This window comes from Rattus norvegicus, chromosome 2 (assembly GCF_021556685.1).
Source record: "Rattus norvegicus strain SHRSP/BbbUtx chromosome 2, alternate assembly SHRSP_T2T, whole genome shotgun sequence".
Classification (NCBI taxonomy): Eukaryota; Metazoa; Chordata; class Mammalia; order Rodentia; family Muridae; genus Rattus; species Rattus norvegicus.
In genome coordinates, this window is record NC_141535.1 from 117,059,104 (window position 1) to 117,079,411 (window position 20,308).

A 20,308-nucleotide genomic window follows, 5' to 3' on the forward strand; every position below is an offset into this window, starting at 1 on the left:
GGGTACACAGATACATAAAATTGGTTTGCTTATAATATTACAGTTTAGAGCAGTGCTGTTTTATATAAACAATAAGAGCTTTACACTATAATAATGTTCAGTGCTCATTAACAAGTAAAAATAATTTCAATAACATAGTCTATTTAATTCAGCATATCCCAAATACTTCAACATGTGATCAATAAAAATTATTAATGTGATAGTTTCCATATTTTCAAATTAGCCCTTCAAAACCATTTCACCTTCTTAAAAATTTTGCAGCATGTCTCAAATGCCAGAAGCCCCAGAAGTGCTCAGTTGTCAGTGACCATAGCACTGGACAGCACAGGATTCATGCATTTGGATTAGAAACTTTTTCTTTAAAGATTTGGAAATTTATTTGTTTTTCCTTCAAAACTTTCACCAATGCCATGCCTGTTTACAAACTATTTGAGTTAGCATTAATTTAGGACAGCAGAATTAGTAATTACACTTTCTTGGGTCTAGGCTTGGAATGAAATCATCTGGCTAATCCCCCTGCTTTGCTCCGTCTGTTGAAGGTGCCTCAACTGGAGAATGGCTAGCTATGGCCACCTAAAATTCTAGAGCAAGCCATTGTAGTCACAATCTTAAAGGGCTGATATACTGTGCTGCTGAGGAAACGTTACTGAACAAGGTAACGTAGTACACTGGCTCATCCTGTATTTATCTTTTATGATTATTACAACAGGGTAGCAATTGGCTTCAGACAAATCTGGCATCTATGATGTGACTGCTGGCGTCAATAAACCAGGGATGAAGATGAGCCCTTGTATTCTGCAACATGTAGTGTTATGCCATAGGGGACTTTACAAGAGACACTGGAACAAACATATCAAGACACTGGGACATCCACACAGGTTAACAGATGCGGCATGGCAGACGGACCGGGTGCTGTGGTTGCCGTGGGAAGTACTCACTTTTTCAGCTCACTCTGCTTCTTTATGGCTTGTGCATGCCGCTGGCTCGCACCAGGGGAAAAGCCACTTGTGTGTCATGTAAAGGACATTATCAGCTAATAAAACTACATTTGATTGAGAAATTATTCTATCATAGCTGTCACCGAGTTCCATAGAGTTATCATTACATCAGGTGCACCACATGCTATGAATCAGAAGTCTGCCTGCTGATTCATAAGCTGGCCAGTACAAAGCATCGAGGAAAGCCTTGCACAATCTTCATGCAGTGAAGTCATAATCAGAGTCTCAGAAACAGTCAACATGACACTAGACAGAGATTTCCAAGGAACTGGGCACACACAAATGTTCTGAATGTGAGAGGATGATGATATTTATGATTTCTTCTCTAAATTAAAAAAATCAAAAATATCATTGTACATGAAATCTTAAATTCAGGCTTAGACTATAATGACAATATCATAAAAGTGGGAATGATTACTGGGATAGAAGAGCAAAAGGTAAGGCCTTGAGACAACTGGAGCCTGTCTTAATTGTGATATCCCAAGGGGCTATGGTTGACAAGAGTCAACACTGGCATAGCTGTGTGCCTCATCACCTGTGAGGAAGGCCAAGGGCCCACCTGCCAATCATTCACAGATGTATTGTGGGCTGGATATCTTGCATATGTTATACACAAAGGTCTTACTCTGATGGGCAGGTGATCATTGTAAAATGGTATAGACTTCATTATGTCAACTCAGTAAAGGATTCGATTACACAGAAGAAGCAGCATCTTTTCTTTATGGACAACAACAGAACCATTCTCGCAACATAAAAAAATTATCTCCCATTCCTGGAAATCTTTAATAATCTAAAAATTCATTCAATTTTGATGTTACATAATTTTCATTACTAACAACGTGGTGTTTAGAATAAAATAAAACCACACATGTTGGCAGCAGCTGGGGACCAGATCTGCTGATATTCTGAAAATAAGCTACCATAATTTAGCATTTGACAGAAATGCGCTTCGCGGGGCTGTAAATGGCCGTTTTTCTAATTCTAGGCGGGTGCGTAATCGGGAGAGAATCACTGCACTTTACGAATGTGTTATGGAAGAAATGAAATGTTTAACATAACAACCTAATCTAAATTATAAGATAAATGCAAGAAAAATATTTTTCATCTCAGAATTTAAAACTGAGACTTGCACAGGGTGGCAATGAGTAGGGCTATAGATATTTATGGAGACTTTTACAGGGTGCTTCGGGAGTCCCCGGGCATGTGCAGGATCAGTTTCAGCATGCCTTCCGAGACGTGTGTTGCAATAGAGGCTGAAAATGACCCTTTCATGCTTGAAATGGCGATGATGTTTCCTTATCAAGGCCACCAAGTGTGGGGAGGGACAGAGAGCCATTTTCTGCATGGAGATGTGGGGACTTCCGGCTCATCCCTGTAACTTCGTTATCAACATAAATATGTATAGACGGATGTGTAGTATGCAAAGTCACAACAGAAATATATTTAACATTTAAGAAAATCTAGAGCATATCTACTGGTAAACTGACATATGTATATAATATGACTGGATTTATTCAGGAATTCAATTTTTCTTTTTTTGCTTGTTATTGGTATTGCTCAAAGTTAACAAGACTCCTTTTAAAGAAGTAGAGTGTTGTACAGATATTGTCTTAATCTTTAAAACTAATGTTGAGTAATGAAAATTAATATTCATGATCAAGAACTATTGTTTTTCAATTTTGTCTCTCATTTATATTTGTACAGTTGTTTCGTTGAAACTGCTATAAAAAGATTGGCCTGAGTTACTGTTTTTTTTTTTTAGCTGATGATCACATTTTTGGTACATTAACATATGTCAGCTTCCTACAGGAACCCTATGGGTCTGCCCACCTGTGATGTCATAGTAAGGAGGGGCTTTTCTTCTGCAGACTCCTCCCTCGGTATCTCCTTCATCACCATGGCAACAGCCTTATCTGCAGCCCTAGAGCCTTTTCCCTACAACAGTGAAACCAACAACGAATGTGTCAGGAGGCGTCTTGAAGTTATTTATGACAAGACAGGCTAATGTTTAAAGAGCGATCCGACATGAGTGAAGAGGTGGGCTGCTGCCAGGGAATCTTGAGGCTTTTGGCTGAGGAGAAAACACACAAAATCTGAAAGATTATTTGTGAACTTGTAGGTAGCTACTTTCTCACCCGCTACAGCGGACCTGATTGACACAGTGTTTTTATATGTATAATATATTTGAAGGCAATGAACATGATATGAATATATTTTTATAGTATTGATTTTAGCATGCTTTGACTTCCTGTTGTATTCATTTGTAAATTATGACTAGACAGCCCCTAGATATTTTGGTTTAGGGCTAGAGATTAGGGCCAGTCTCTGATTTGCTGAGGGCCTTTGCTTGGTGGTCTTTGAAGTCTCATGTTTCAGGGAGTTTCTCAAGGTGTCTATAAATATCCCCTTGTAAATATTGTATGGTGGCTTCACACAGCAGGGGGTTCTGTGAGATGAGCTAACCTGAGTCTTCACCTGAGTACTTTTCCCCTAATTTTAATGTCTTTGAGACCAAGGAATGTCAATACAGTTTTAGAAATTTCTGTCAATTGAAGACTTTTCTAAATACTCAAGGAAAACATTCCTGTTGAGGCAAATCCTGTTGGGGCTGTCTCTGGTGTCATTTTGTCTCAGATAAGGAGAACTGTGAGTTACCAGGGATGTCAGCCTTCTGCCCCTTTGAGTTGACCAGTCTCTCAAGTTTATGAGAGTAAACATGGGGATGTCATCGTGGAACAAAACAAAACATTACTTTCCCAACAATCTCAATGTTTTCAAAACAAAAGCTTTGATTTTTCTCAGGTCTCTTGGCAGAACCTCCCTGGAGAAAATCATTTTTATACTAAGAACATATAATATTTGTGTTGTCAATCTACTTAAGATGTAGCTGTCTTAACTAAAGAGACACACAGACAGGCACTGTGTGTATGTGTGTACACGTGTGTGCGCATGCATGTGTGTTGTGCTGTTGCCTGGGAAGGGAATTAGCTGTAGAACTCACTAAACTCGCTAGCCTCACCTGATGCAGCAGGAAAGGGCTTACGTTATATTTAGCCCTTTAGGAGTTCCCAGGACATCTAGAAAGTGGGTCCCATTTAGGAGGGAGCTGTCATTTACTCAGGTTCTAACTTCCTGAGATGGAGCCCGTTGCACCTTATATTTATGGAAACCATTTTGTACAGTTGATAAACTTTAAGATGTGTGAATCTGTTTATAGCTCTGTAACTTTGTTTTGGCTTAAGGACTGTATTATCAAATGACCATGTGCTCCTTTTAAAGATGGGATAGCAAGTACCAGATCACTTATTTCTCAGATGCATCTATCAGTAATAATTTTCATATGTGTTCTCCAAAGACCACGTGGCCTTGATCCTTAGACTCACTGACTGCAGAGAGAATAAAGGGAAACGATGTTCCATGTTTCCTCTTTAATGAGGCAATGTGGCTTTCTTAAGATAAATAATAGCACAGTTCTGAATTCTGGGGAAAGGTGTATTGGGATACTGTTAAGCCATTTAACATGTCCTTCAGATATTATGTAGTTTTAGTGAAACAGTGCATGCTATTAACTTACTCTATGTTTATAAGCTATCCTCAATTATAAAAACAACTGTCTTATAACATTTATTTCTGCAACTTTTCTTTTCAAGAGCAAAATCATTTGCGAAGAAGTCTTTCCATGCTCTAAGTCGTTCTAATATTACAGCAATAAACAAAGTGGCATGCTTATATTCAAACCCCTACTATATGTAAAAGAGCAAGTCTAGTATTACAAGGTATAATCGAGAAGCAATAACTTAGACTCTTCTTGCGATGAGAAGGAAGAATATCAATTGATAAGCATCTCAAAAAATTTCAGGTGAATTTTGAAAAAAATATGTCTTTATTTGAAATGCTACCAATCTATAAACTACAAAGAGAGAAGTTTTACATGTGCAACTATAATAGCTAAATTAGCAACAGACATGCTTTTTTTTTTTTTTTTTACTAAAACAGAAACAAAAACCAAACAAAAATTTAGTCCTTTCATGCTGAACTCTAGAACAAAGCAGTGATCGGCTGAAAGGTTGAATCATAAACACATGCGGGGCTTTGCATTTCTTGCAGAAAAACCCACCAAAGCCAGGGTCAGGTCACTTTTTTGAAGACAGTGCCATTTTTTCTTCAAGGTTACACCTACTACCTGGAAAGAGTCATGATACTGGGTTAGTTCCCCCTTGCAAACGTTGGCTTTAGAGCTAACACCCCACGAGCTTTGTTGTTTAACAACGTGGTACAGTCTGAGTACAGAGCGGAGGTCTGCGGGTAACGTCTTTGTGACTGCCAAAAGGGTATTTGAGACTCTACCGTGCCCAGGGTATCCACTCTCCTATCAAAGACCCCTCCCATCCTGTTGTCCCTGTCACGTGATGGCCTCCGTTCATGCTGCTGTTGCCGACTTTCCCCCTAGTTTGTTGGACGCTGCTACTAACATTTCAAATGTGGCTGGTGTGCGATATAGCAACTCTGTTCAGTTTTGCCATCAGTAGATCTCCGTGTTAGCAGAGGAGCCACCATGGTGTGAGGTTCTCTACAAGGTCAGTTGCTTAGCACATTCAAAGAAACCCATACACCCAACAGTTCAACTTTACAAACAGAGCTGTGCCGGAAGGTTAACACCGACTTATTTCAAACAACACGGAGACAACAGAATGAAAATACAAGTGGAGATACACTCAAGCAAGAGGTAAGTTACATACTTCATGCTACATGAAGCCATCCACTCCTACCTTAGTCTGAACAGGAACAGAAAGGAAGTGGATGGAAAGGTGATTAAGTTTATCTCATTAAGACAGCCTTGGCTATGATTTCAGACATGTCTTTTCTGATCTCACATGAAAGTCACTTTTGCTCACGACCCTGCTGGATTTCTTAAGATGCTTTTAACCAGAAAACATTGTACACAAAAGGGTAACATCGTCCTTGGTACTTTGCTGGAGAATTCTGTGATGCCTTTCCTTTCTTTACCATTGCTCTCTTCAACAATAAAATGATGGCTCTTTAAACAATTCTTGAGAACAGCCTTTTCAACTACCATTAGGAAATTGGGAATACATCACCAAGACACAGCGCTCTGGCGAATGGCATTAACACTTGTTATTTAAAAAGCCCCACTTCGATTTACTGCTTTTCCTTGGTGGGATGGAGTGGAAGATACAGAGCAACGCTGAGTTATGGGGCCATCCCATGGTTGGGGAGCCAACGTAGGTCTTGAGGTAAGGCATGCTGCTATATACTCCCTGCCGCTCAGAGGAGGGGCTGAAGCCAGCTGGAGATGGTTCCCCGAGGCCAGCATTCTGTTAGATACCTGACAAAGTTTTGGGTATTGGATCTCATAGTAGCTTGGTTGGGGAGGTACAGTTCACTTGGACAGTTGAAGGTAAGACTGCAAAGAATGATTTATCCACAGCTCATCTGCATCTGAAGCAAAGGAGGAACCCAGACCCGCTGATCTCACCTGTGTCCACCCTCGTATCTAAGGGCTGAGGGCAGCTCTCCTCTCCTCCACTGAAATGACTACTGTTTAGGGCAGCAGTCACATTTTAAGCATAAGGCCCGCCAATCACTACACACACACACACACACACACACACACACACACACACTCCTATCTATTTCCTACTCCAGAGTGTTAGGATTATGGAAATCTTCCATTCTAGGAGAATCCGCCGTCCACAGTCTCACTCAGAAGCACACTTCTAATGAGCCACTTTTGTTTTTTGCTCTTCATGTGCAACTAACCCAAGTATTTCATGCATGTGATCTTATTATTTTAGATCATAGCAACTTTATAAATGTTAGCACCCCCTTTGGTTCTTACTAATGCTGAGTACCAGTCTGACATCTTTGTGAAGATTTCCTTGACATCTATTTTGGGTACCTTAGCTTTCACAAAACACAGATATTCAATTCATTTGTAATCAATCTACTGTTACAGACTTTATTATGGCTGCTGTGGAGTTTGTAATTTAAAATATTGCATTATGTGTGATGTGTGTGTGTGATGTGTGTGTGTGTGAAAGAGAGAGAGAGAGTGAGAGAGAGAGGGAGAGAGAGAGAGGGAGAGAGAGAGAGAGAGGGAGAGAGAGAGGGAGAGAGAGGGAGAGAGAGAGGGAGAGAGAGAGGGAGAGAGAGAGGGAGAGAGAGAGGGAGAGAGAGGGAGAGAGAGAGGGAGAGAGAGAGAGAGCGAGAGGGAGAGAGAGAGAGCGAGAGGGAGAGAGAGAGAGCGAGAGGGAGAGAGAGAGAGCGAGAGGGAGAGAGAGAGAGGGAGAGAGAGAGGGAGAGAGAGGGAGGGAGGGAGAGAGAGGGAGAGAGAGAGAGGGAGAGAGAGAGATGGAGAGAGAGAGGGAGAGAGAGAGGGAGAGAGAGCGAGAGGGAGAGAGAGAGGGAGAGAGGGGAAAGAGAGAGAGGGAGGGAGGGAGAGAGAGAGAGAGGGAGGGAGGGAGAGGTAGAGAGAGAGGGAGAGAGAGAGAGGGAGGGAGAGAGAGAGAGAGGGAGAGAGAGAGAGAGCGAGCGAGCGCAGTGGCTGGTTGTTCTCTCCTTCTGCTACTTCAGGTCTGGGGTTCAAACTCAAGCTTGGCAGTAAGCACTTTTACTGCTTGAGCCATCTTGTTGGCTCACCGAGTTTGTAATTTAAAAAAGGTTTTAACTATCTTTAATCCTCTTTATCAGAGATACTAAATAAAAAATGGAAAAGTACCAAGATAGGGGAAAAGCAAAATATGACAAAATTAGATAACCCTCTTAACCTGGGACTAACATGACTTTAAGATAAAACTTTTGGTTTTTGATTTTAAAAATCAATTCACACTATTGTCCAAAATGGAGAATCATCAGACATGGGAAAATACAAATAGCATCTAATATCTTCTTAAAATTCCCCCCAACACTATAGCTTATTTTGACAATATTAGAAATTAAATATTTCTTAGGACATATTCATGCTCATAATTGTGACTGATTTTATATGCACTCAAATACATACACCCACCACCTTCGTAATTTTGAAACGTTACTCAGTCTCTGCTAAAACCTAATCTCACTCCTGAGTTCTGCACTCGGGGCCTCAGCGACTGCAGGAAGCTATGACAAAGCTAATCACTGATGGCTACCCTTTGCTGGCTTGTGCAGAACAAGATGAACAGTCTTCTTCTTAGGGAGGTAAATGCCACAGTAAGTGTTGTGATCTCTTCAGACCTCAACTGGAGAAAAGGTTAGAGCAGAGCTTCTCAGTGACCTTTGAGCACTGGCCATCCCTGCCTGACATTTTGTGCCCTTTCCCAATACACCAATGTTGATCTCCAACACAAACAAGGCTACTGCTTGGGCTGATCTCAACTACCCCACCCACCTGGAAAGACCTCCCCATGCCCCGTATTTTCTTTTAAAGTTGTGGAAATGGGACTAACTGTAGACACACTGGTTCTCCTTTCTAACCATCTTGAAGGGAACTCTGGGCTTGCCTTACCCAATGCTTTGTACCTTTAAAAAAGAGACAATTTTAGTATGTGCCTCTGCACATAGAAGAGGGAACTGGGTCCTCTGGAATTGGAGTTACAGGCAGTTTCTAGCTTGCCTAGTACCCCAAATTTCTGAAACATACAGTCAACTTGAAACCCCCTCAGGTCCTTACCACCATCCTTTATTTGGTAGGATGTGCCCAACCGTGAAACTGCCTCATGAGAATGAAGACTGTTTATTTCTCTTGAACTATTTCACATTATCTGGTTCCGGTCTCCATAGGCACATAGATATTTAAGTACAACCAGTACATAACCTCTTCCATGTCCATTTTCTATTTATTTAAGATGTTGATATTACATAACATGACCAACTTTGGCAGAAGGTGATCCCGAGTTAGCAGGGGAAGTTTTAGTTAGATGTTTGAGGAACTTCACACATACAAATAAACATTCATTAAAATTAAGTGTTGCAGGGTAAAGTTGCCTGAAGTTTGCTCTGAAGCATTAACTTTTTATTTTAATTAACAGGATCCATTTTGTCCATCAATAGCATGTCACTTGCTCCATCCCACCATGTCCACAGACACGTCTTGTACCTTCCACAGACTGTCAAGGTGACAGTGGCCATGCAGGCCTCCTCCTCGGAAAGGAAGAAGTCAAAATATCAGTCTTTACAGATGACATGATAGTATAAGTTAGACTCCAGAGAACCAAATAACCATATTAACAAATAGGGTACAGAGCTAAACAGAATTCTCAACTGAGGAAACTTGAATGTCTGCGAAGCACCTAAAGAAATGTTCAACATCTTTAGTCATCAGGGAAATTTGACACAAAATGACCCTGAGATTTCACCTCACACCAGTGAGAATGGCTAAGATCAAAAACTTAGGAGACAGCAGATGTTGGCCAGGATGTGGAGAAAGAGGAACACTCCTCCATTGTTGGTGGGATTGCAGACTGGTACAATCACTCTGGAAATCAGTCTGGAGGTTCCTCAGAAAATTGGACATAGCACTACCTAAGGACCCAGCTATACCACTCCTGGGCATATACCCAAAAGATGCCCCAACATATAACAAGGTCACATGCTCCTCTATGTTCAGAGCAGCCATATTTATAATAGCCAGAAGCTGGAAACAACCCCGATGTCCTTCACAGAAGAATGGATACAGAAAATATGATACATTTACACAATGGAGTACTACTCAGCTATTAAAAACAATGACCGTGAAATTCACAGGTAAATGGATGGATTCAGAAAATGTCATCCTGAGTGAGATAACTCAGTCAGAAAAGAACACATATGGTATGTACTCACTGATAAGTGGATATTAGCTAAAAAGAAGCTTGGAATACCCATGACACAACTCATGGACCACATGAAGCTTGAGAGGAAGGAAGACAAAAGAGTGGATGCTTCAATACTACTTAGAAGGGGGAAGAAAATAATCAAGGGAAATAGAAGGTAGGAGGGATTTGGGAGGAAAAGAAGAGGGGGAGGGGAAAAGAGGGGAAGAATCAGGTATGGGAAGAGATAAAGGACAGGTACAGAGGGTCAGGAATTTAAACAGCCCTGTGTAGCAATAGGGGATGGGGAACTGGGGGTAGCCACCGGAAAGTACCAGATGCCAGGAAAGCAAGAGCCTCCTGGGACCCCACAAAGGGGAGGGAGAACCTGTTGAGACTATATTCAGAGGTTAGGCACGCACAACTCCCCCCTCCTTAATGGATTGGGCCACCCACCCATCTCCAAAATTTTAACTCAGAATTGTTCTTGTCTAAAGGGAATACAGGGACAAAGAGTAGAGCAGAGGGAAAGGCCATCCAGAGACTGCCCAACCTGGGGATCCATCCCACATGCAGACACCAAACCCAGTCAATATTGCAGATGCTACAAGGTGCTTGCTGACAGGAGTCTGATACAGATGTCTCCTGAGAGGCTCTGCCAGATCCTGACCAATACAGATGTGGATACTTGAAGCTAACCATTGGACTGATCACAGGGACCCCAATGGAGGAGTTAGGGGAAGGACTGAAGGGGTCTTATCAGGCATCACTGAGAGGGGAGGCCCTTGGTCCTGTGAAGGCTTGATGCCCCAGTGTAAAGGGATGCTAGAGTGGTGAGGTGGGAGTGGGTGGGTGGGTGGGGGAGCACCCTCATAGAAGTAGGGTAAGGGGGGATGGGATAGAGGGTTTGCAGAGTAGAAACCAGGGAAGGGGATTGCATTTGAAATGTAAATAAATAAAATATCCAATTTAAAAACGTAGAATGTGAGGCTCCTTCAGACAGAGGAGCCTGGAAACCACTGGTCACCGCATCTCAAGAGCAAGTCCCTCATTTTGCTGTAAGCAACTTGTTCCACTTAGGGTGAAGTGATTTAAAATACTCCTTTTCTTCTGAGCTTATCTTTTTATTGGAGATGGCATAAATAATGTATCTGAAAATTAAATAAATATAGAATACATTTCTGTATGGTAACTATCAAACCTGCTGCATGTTGAAAGGTCTTTGACTGCTGCGTGAAGCCTGCATCCCCTAAACATAATGCCAGGGTAGTGCTATTATTGCTTTTGATTTCTTGTCAAATATCAGAGATAATTTGCAAGTCAGTACACTGAGGGGAGTTAGTTTTAAGGAAAAGGAAACATTTCTTGTTTTCTTCTTCCTTCCTTTACTTACTTCCTTCCTTTACACACACACACACACACACACACACACAAACACACACACACACGCACACACACATGCACACATGTATACACACACACGTGCACACATGTATACACACAGAGACATACATTATCTTTACATCTTACTATTTATATCTATTTATCATCTATCAGTACATCATCTATATCTATCTATTTATCTGCCTGTCTACCTGCCTACCTGTCTATCTTTCTACCTACCTACCTATCTACCGAGCATAAGACAAAGCCACAAACCATTTCTCAATTTTTTCCCTGCCCATGCTTATTGGCATCTGGAAGGCTGGGCTAAGGGGACACCCAGGAGAGCGATTCTACAGTCAGTATTGAGATTATGGCTAAACCCAAGACCCCCATCTGTAGTTTATCTCTCTATAAATCATAACTGTCTGTCTATCTATCTATCTATCTATCTATCTATCTATCTATCTATCTATCTATCTATCTATCTCAGAACTTTTGTTCTAAGAATGGAAGGGACCTTTCTGCCTTTTGCAAGTATCTATGAGGTGCTATGCTGTGTGTGACAATATAGCTTCCTGTGTATGTGGATGGTGTGACCTGAATTGACAGAGCATAGAACATGGAGTTGGAAACTGTGGGCTGACCTTGAGGAACAGAACTTTCCTTTCTTGTTTGACCTTGGGCAGAGAACTTGGGTTCTCTTTAAGTTATTATTTAAGAATGAATGGGAAAGCGGCCTCATTGCCTCTGCACTGTTTTTGTGAGACTCAGAGGGGAAATGCATGTGAGGGTGACCTTCATTATGCACTAATAGTGCCTTAAATCAGCTCAACTCCATTAGCTGAGTCAATTATTTTCCATATGCATTGAGGATCCCATAGAATCTGAAAGAACTATTATTACTCTGAAATAATAATCCAATAAAGCAGGCTACAATGAAGCAAACTGTGAATAGACTCTCCTTGACAACCACAACCCAGAACCCCAGTGAGTCTGATGTGGCTTTTTCAGTTACAGATGTGGACTTGCAATGCCTGTAAGGGTGTGCTGAATCCACAGGCCATTTCCCGTGCTCTAGCATTGACGAACACAGTACCGTATGAACAAATCTACCCAATCAAGTGTACACCATGGCAGTAATGATGGCTTTCAATTTGCAAATTCTAATGAAGGGTTCCACAATGAAGACTACGACAATTTTTAATAGTTACAAAAGGTTCACTAGTCCAACTGATGTACTGGCATCACCTTCATATTTTGCTTCTTGTGAGTGTGCTCATGTATGTATTGTTATGTATGTGAGTATACATACATGTGGATGCTAGAGTACAACCTTGGATACCATTCTTCAGGTCCCATCAACCTTTATTTTGAATGAGAGTCTGTTGCTAGTCTGAAATTCAGCAAATAGGCTAATCTGGGTAGCCAGTAGCCTAGGGATCTGTCTGTCTCTGCCTACCCATTGCTAGGCTTACAAGGCTACAATGCCATGCCTAGTTTTTGTGAGGCAGGCTCTGCAGATGAAACTCGGGTCTTTATGCTTGCGAGGGCAACATTTTGGTACTGGGCCCATTTTTCATCCATGGGTCTTGCATCCAACTCTGATAGATTAGCACAGCTATGCATGCCATTTTGTTCTCGGTTGTATTAAGTTACTTCTACTTTCCTTCACATGAAGCATGACCACATATGTCTCCCATGCTAGAAAACTATCCACAGGCTGCATCCCAGTGCACCAAAAACATGCAGAGAACTTTGACAAGGTCTTTAAGATGCTCATGAAGTTTTTTCAAGTAGATACAAGTGAATTTTCTGTGCCAGTTTCTTTCTACTCATTTTCATATGTTTATGTACATGTATATGTAGATAGTAACCTTGAGTTGAGCTACATGCAGTCTGCTAAATAATGCACTGTAGTCTCCTACGTCACCAGATCAAAGGGATTGCATGGCCCTGATATTTTATTAGATAAATTGAGATTGATACTGAGTCTGGATAGATCTTATAGATAAAGAAAAATCATTCCTTGGGCTTTAAATTCTAGTATTAGTATATGATAATTTATTATTACAATTTATATATATATATATGTGTGTGTGTATGTGTGTGTGTGTGTGTGTGTGTGTGTGTGTGTGTGTGTGTGTGTATGTATATATTGTCACAGCACAGGGATAATTGAAGAGGATTGATCTCTCCATCTGCCATGTGGGACCTTAAGATCAAACTTAAGTTGTCAGCCTGTGAACCATCTCACTGGCATATGCTATTTTTACCATAGTTTGAAAGGTCTTGAGAAAGCAGTAGAGTCTTAGACGCACCAGCTAATTTATTCCTATAAACTCCGAATTATAGAAAGCTCAAAATAGTTTAATTTCACTGACATTTGTGTGTCTAAAAGCTTACATTTGCTCCAACTTCCTCCTTTTCTCATGTACCACCTCACGGCAATTTCGTCTAGCCATTTATAACTCTCTCAAGAGCAGTAAGATAAAAACAAAACTAAACAAAAACCCAAATAAAAAACACCCCAGAAATTAATTTATTTTTCTAGAAAATCTCTCATCTTGAAGAAAAACAATTCCCGATATGCCCTGGAGTCAAGAAGGATTTATCAACAAGTCTGAGAACACAGCTAGGAGGGCCACCAGGGGAGGACTAATACGGTGTGGGCACAGCCCTCGGGCTGAAGTCACTCTGTTCTTCCAAGCAAAGAGGAGGCTTCTGGTGCAGTGCAGATAGTGTGGGGAGACCAACCATTGAAAAAAGAAAGGCATGCCTTCCTTTCTCTGGGCTTGGATGGAAGCTGAGAGAATTAGAACACTCCAGCTCTCCACTGTGCTTGTTATGCAAGGCATTACCATTTTGCTTTGCACCCAAACCTCAAAGATGCCCTTTCAAGTTCTCAGCTTACGGTGCCCTCTTAAGGCTGTGACTGTTGAGGCTTGTCAGGGCAGGCCCTCTAGGGCAGTGATTCTCAACCTGTGGACCCTTTCACAGGGGTCACATATCAGATATCCTGCAGATCAGATGTTACGTCATGATTTATAACAGTAGCAGAATTACAGATATGAAGTAGCAAGGAAATAATTTTGTGGTTGGGAGTCAACCCAACATGAAGAACTCTATTAAGGGGTTACAGCATTAGGAAGGCTGAGAACCACTGCTCTAAGTTCTGCCTCCTTTGCTTACTTTCTCTAAGGCTACCTTAGCAGCTGTAGGCTGACTTTACGTGCTTTATCATTAATTAGTTCAATAGTATTTAAACGTTAAGTTCATCTTTGGGTCTTATTTTCATTAATAATAAATATTTTTTAAAATCTCCTTTGTAAATTATTTTAAGAGATTTTCTTAAATTTCACTGAAAAACTTGACTTACAGTATTATAGATCTTTCTATATGGAATTCATCAAGGTTTAGAAACTTCACAATAATTTTTTGTCATCGTCAAACTTACCCTGAAGCTTTGAAAATAATTTATCAAATAGGTTTAGTGCTTAGTGTTATCTTTAAAATGCAAAACTGAAGTTAGTGGTGATTTGAATGAGTGATGTCCCCACAGGCCCATGTATTTGGACACTTGGTCCCCAGTTGTGGATACTATTAGAGAAACTTATGGAATATTTAGAACGTGCAACCTTGCTGGAGGAAGTATGTCTCTGTGGGTGGGCTTTTGGGGTTCATAGCTCCACCCACTTCCTGTTCTCTCAGCTTTCTGTGTGTGGGTGAAATGTGGTTGGCCAGTTTCCTGCTCTGCTGCCATTTTTTCTCTGCTTTTGTCAGAACTTCCCACCTTCTCCTCCATTAATGGACTTATCGTTTGGAATCATAAGCCCCAATAAACCCTTTGCTCTTCACGTTGCTTCTAGTTGTGGTATTTTGCTACAGCAACAGAAAAGTAACCAACACAAGGTTATATATATATATGGAGATATATATATATATATATATATATATATATATATATATATATATATATCTTCACTAGAAAGAACCCTCACTTTTAGAGACAATTGAATAAGGAATGGAAATGGGTATTTGGAATTTGGAGACAATAATGAAACAAAAGGTATGTCCCTGAGAGCCAAGAAAGGGACAGTTGGGGAAGGATTTGAAACTGTTTGAATAGACTTATCTATTACATAATCTAGCATAGAGTTGTGTCTTCTCTGAAGCTGCAGACTGTTGTTGGGTGTTTCTAGTTTTGCCCTGTGGAGGCCTGGACTTTCTTTTTTAGTCATACATGGAAAGATTGCCTGTGTAATGAGCATGGGTTTCTTTATCCTGTGAGGTCAGCAGGATCCTTCTCCTCTTTCTTTCTGTAGCTCCCCCACCCCAGGGCCTTTCTATGCTTTCTGCTCTCTCTTCACTCAAGGATCCTTTCCCATTGTTGAATCATCAGTTTCCAGTTCCACTCTGCCCTTCCTGTCTGAGCACATTGGCATCTTCCCTAACTGCCCTGGACTATGACCTTTTTGAGGTTGGCACTCAGTCTCCTGCTTTGTGTTACCACAAACACAGGGTGTTTTGAGTCACACAGGTGTTTGATAAGCTTTGTTGAATGAATGAATGGGTGGATGGATGGATGCACAGATAGATAGATGCTATGTTGTTTCACCTGCTTCAGACTTTGTGGGGTTTCTTCTGAACCTAGGCTATGGCATGGTAATGATCTCCTTCCCAAACACCTTCAGTCAGAGATCAGGATAGTAATGGTTTCTGGATGAGAGTCTAATGGAGTCTGGCCAGTATTGAGGAACAAACCTCTTAAGCAGTGTGACATACTCGTGAGCCCTTTTAATATTTTAATATTTTCCATAAACTATATGAAACTATATGTTTCATACTCTGAATTGAAACAGAGTACAACTATGAAGGAAGGTTTTGTGTGTGGCGATCCAGTCTTCTCTTATCCGCTACACTGCAGGGGACACAGTGATCTCTTGTGGGACAGTCTTCACTTTTCTGTTTATTGCAGAGAGGTAGAGCCACGTACCAGATTCAGATCAACAGGTATCGAAAAGTAAAGAAACAGATGGCTGAATTATATGTTGGCCAATTGCCATTAAGGAAAAGCCCAGAAAATTACATGGTACAGAGTAGGTACTTTGTTGCTCAACTATTTTTTAAGTGACTTAAAAATTCAATAAAGGCACCCTCAGTCATTGGTCAGAAATGTCCTGGAGATCCCAATATAATACGGGCTATAATACAGGTTATTGTTGCTCTTGTATGCCTACCAAACTTGATGGTAAGACTATTTCTGAACACACACACACACACACACACACACACACACACACACACACACACACACACTGGTCACTGGGCATGGAGCAATGAAGCTGATACTGACCAGAAAGCTTTCTCCCTGCTAGCTAGCTGTCATAGTACCAGAAAATGCTAACCAGGCTTCTTTGGAGGAAAGGTCATTACCATTTAACAGTTTTATTCAGACATGAATCCTGAGAGCTAAAATAACAATTGGCATAATATGGTATGCCTATTGCAATAGTGGAATGAATGTTATAGAATTCACAACTGATTTCTGGTTGAATTTAAGGCCCACTACACAAGAGGGAATACATGTCTGCTTCTGTAAATCTGGACAAGAATTTATGGTTGAGGAGCTCATAAGATCCAGGGGTAACATGTTATTATTGTTTTGTTAAATTGACCTGGCACTGAATTTCCCTGTACATTCATTCATATCTGTGTTTTTGTATGTTAGTATAGCCCTCCAACCTCACCAAAGAAGCAGTTAATGAAGAAACACACAATGGCTCAAAATGCAGAGAGCAATTGTTTATTGAGAGTTTAGCCACAAATAGGATGCCTATATCATACTCTTTCCCTTTCAGGCTTAGGGACTATTGCAGAAAAGGGGGGCAGAAACATTTTAAAAGCCATAACTAAGGCGTAACTAGACTGAAAGAGTATCTTTTGACAAGATGACCACATTCATAAACTCATAACAGCTCTGACTGTCTGCAACAGACATGCACAAGATCAAGCCAATGTACATCCCAGTAATCAGTGGGGAGGAAGTTCTGAGTTTCCAACCTTAGCTGAGGAACTCTTAACAATTGATGACTTCTGGGGATGGGAGAATCAGAGGTTTATTTTATTTTATTTTTTTTATTTTTAGTCTTTTAAGGGTATGGCCCTGGCCAGGGGACCATGTTTCAGGTAATGAACCCATACTAATTTGAATATGGGAAGTGCAAATTAGAATGAGTGGGCTATTAAATAACAAAAATATGAAATTGGGATGGGGATAGATTTTCAATGAGTGAGGTAAATATGATTAAAGTACATTGAACATGTGGGCAAAATTCTCAAAGAATTTATATACACACATATATGTATGGAGAGAGAGAGAGAGAGAGAGAGAGAGAGAGAGAGAGAGAGAGAGAGAATGAGAATAACCCAGTTCAGAGCCTGAGAGTTCAGAGAGTCCACAATCTTCAGAGTTCACTTTTGTGGAGTGGCACTAGGTGGGGAGCTGAGTCTCACAGAGCCTGAGAGCTTGTAGTCAATCTTATATTGATTCAAAGATTTGAGGTGACTCAGCTGGCAGAGAGGTTAAATAAAACTACAGAGAAGAGACTATAACTTTAATAAAAAAAAATACCTCAAGGAAGGACTCCTAGATTCAAGTTCACTGGTATTGAGACTCACACAAATTAACTCAGTGAGAGACATGAACAAGAATCGCCCAATTTTTGGAAGATTATTGGAAAAGTCGAAAGTTGCAGAGATGTTTTATGTGAGAATATAGTGATTTTTATATTCTGCCTGGGGGAAGGTAGAGAGCTCTTCCTGATCCTCTCAGTTAAACAAATTTCCTGAACAGTATCTATATGAAGGAAACCCAGGACACTGCAGATGAAGCTGCCCCAGAGAAGGTGCCTGTTATTAGGTGCTGTCTGTCACTGAGATCCTCCAAGAGAAAAACACTGCTTATTAGATGTGGATCAGATTCTTCAGACTTATTTGAAGAGAGCCTTCGTTAAGGAGAAGAGATGAGCAATGGAGTATCAGAATAGCTAACATAAAACTAAAATGCCATGGAGCCCGGCAGAATTTCCAGTTGTGTCTCATCAATAATGTCTCTATAGAAGAAACCTGTAGAACCCAAATAGAAAATTTGCCCAAAGACAGGTAAGTAGTTACTAGAGGGGTAATGGGAGAAGATGTAGTATAGTTAGCTTCCAGGGTCCAGGGGTGGCTACTAGTCCAGGACCTGCCTTGGTACCAAGACCTGAAGATGCTTGGGCTCCTATTGAATGACATATAGTGCACACTCTTCCACACACTCTAAACCATCTCTAGATTAAGCCCCTAAAATGATGGAAGCACTATGTAAGAAGTCATTATGTTCTATTCTTTACAGAACTGTGACATTATGGAAAAAGCCATTTTAGGATGAATAAGATGTATTCTCGATATTTTTAACTTGAGGTTGGTTGGATCCAGTGATTTGGAACCTAGGGGCACAGGGGTCAACTGTAATCACCTACTGAGCATTTTAAATGTATCAAGTACTGTTACAAACACTATTTTTTGGTGTATGTAGAGGTGTTCACACACACGTACACATGTATGTGGTGGGTAGAAGTCAGCGTTGGGTATCTTCCTCAATCATTTCTCTATAATTTTTTTGAGACAGAGTCTTCCAGGGGGGTCTGGGATTTGCTTAGTAATCTAGGCTAGATTTCCACTGAGCCCTGTGTTTAATTATAGGTGTAGATTTCCCGGCCCTGCTCTTTTATTTGGGTGCTGGGAATCCAATCATGTCCACATGCTTGTGCAGAGGGAGGGTACTCCCCTCATAGAACCTTCTCCCTGCCTCATTTTATACACATTGCATAGCACTAGATCACTAGAGGGCTTTGGATATATAAGTTTAGTACACCCATTAGAGACCACAAAGAAACTGAGACCAAAAGTCAAAGCAGGAAGAACTACCACAAGCCCAGACTCTGCTTCTAGCTACTGTGTTTTGTTGGCTTTCTCCAATGCTATGCTTAGAAGTATAATCTGTCAATATCAGATCCTCACACTCAGCCGGGCTGAGTCTCTCAATATCAGCATCCACACTCATAGCCAGTCCTTTTGCTGTACTGTTAGGTTCCATTGGGTGTTTAGGATTTATACTGTCATTTACTTCTTTCTTGGACAAAAGTCTGTGGATTTCCGACTGCCTGTCTGGGTAGACCTGTCTGTCATACAAGCTGTCTGGGTGAAGGGAGGGCTGGGATCTGTGCCCTATATCTAGCCTCAAGCTCATGCCCTCTCTTCTTAAAATTCTGGAGTTTTAAAGAGTCACAGAACTGATTCATTAGTAAAACTCCCTCTCTACACGCCCATCAAGAGGCAAAAGCCTAAATTGAATCACCGTACTCCCATGTAATGAGGGGAGCCTCTCTGTGCTTTTACTAGCTCTTCTATCAAGTGTGACTACAGTTCTGCATTTCATAGTATTGTGGTGGAGAAGCTTGGGGTAAGGACTGAGAAATGTGGATACTTGGGGAATCTTTCCTTTTCTCCTCTATTTGTTCTTTTATTCTTCATCACCCTTCTTTTTGGTAAGACAAAAGACCCCGCCATTGTGTGCGCTGGTGTGCATGTGCGTGTGCGTGTGCGTGTGCGTGTGTGTGTGTGTGTGTGTGTGTGTGTGTGTGTGCCAATGTGCATAAGCATTGTGGAGATCACAGGGCAACTTCAGCTGTCATTTCTCAGGCCCTATTTATTTTGTTTTTGAGATTGTTTCTCTCATTGGTCTGGCAGTCATCATGTAGGCCAGGTTGGCTGTCTAGCAAGCTTCATGAACGCCCCTGTCCCTACTCCATTGCTAAGATTCTATGCATACGGTGTTACTCCAGCAATTTTTAAAACACAGACTCTGTGGAGTTCTTCGTGCTTGCAAGGAAAATGCATTACTGACTAAGCCACCTCCCCAGATGCAGGGCCAACCAAACTGATGCTTTAAAAATGTGTATAAGTGTTTTACCTACATGTATGTCTAGGTGAAACAGATATGCCTGCTGTGCTCAAGGCCCAGAATACTCTCTTAAAACCCTTAAATTTAAATCTCTTAAATCTAACTGGAGTTAAGAGATAGTTGTGAGC

At 41.0% G+C, this 20,308-nt stretch overlaps 1 protein-coding gene across 26 annotated transcripts in view; it reads right to left on the bottom strand.

Annotated features, from left to right (window-relative positions):
- Pex5l (peroxisomal biogenesis factor 5-like) overlaps positions 1 to 20,308 on the bottom strand; it is a 213,573-nt gene that overhangs the window by 76,602 nt on the left and 116,663 nt on the right. For 11 of the 26 annotated variants that reach the window (XM_087617016.1, XM_087616989.1, NM_173152.4 and 8 more), the window contains 1 exon segment: positions 2,829 to 2,933. In XM_087617016.1, the coding sequence (XP_087473142.1) occupies positions 2,829 to 2,933 (105 nt within the window). 26 annotated transcript variants of the gene reach the window in all.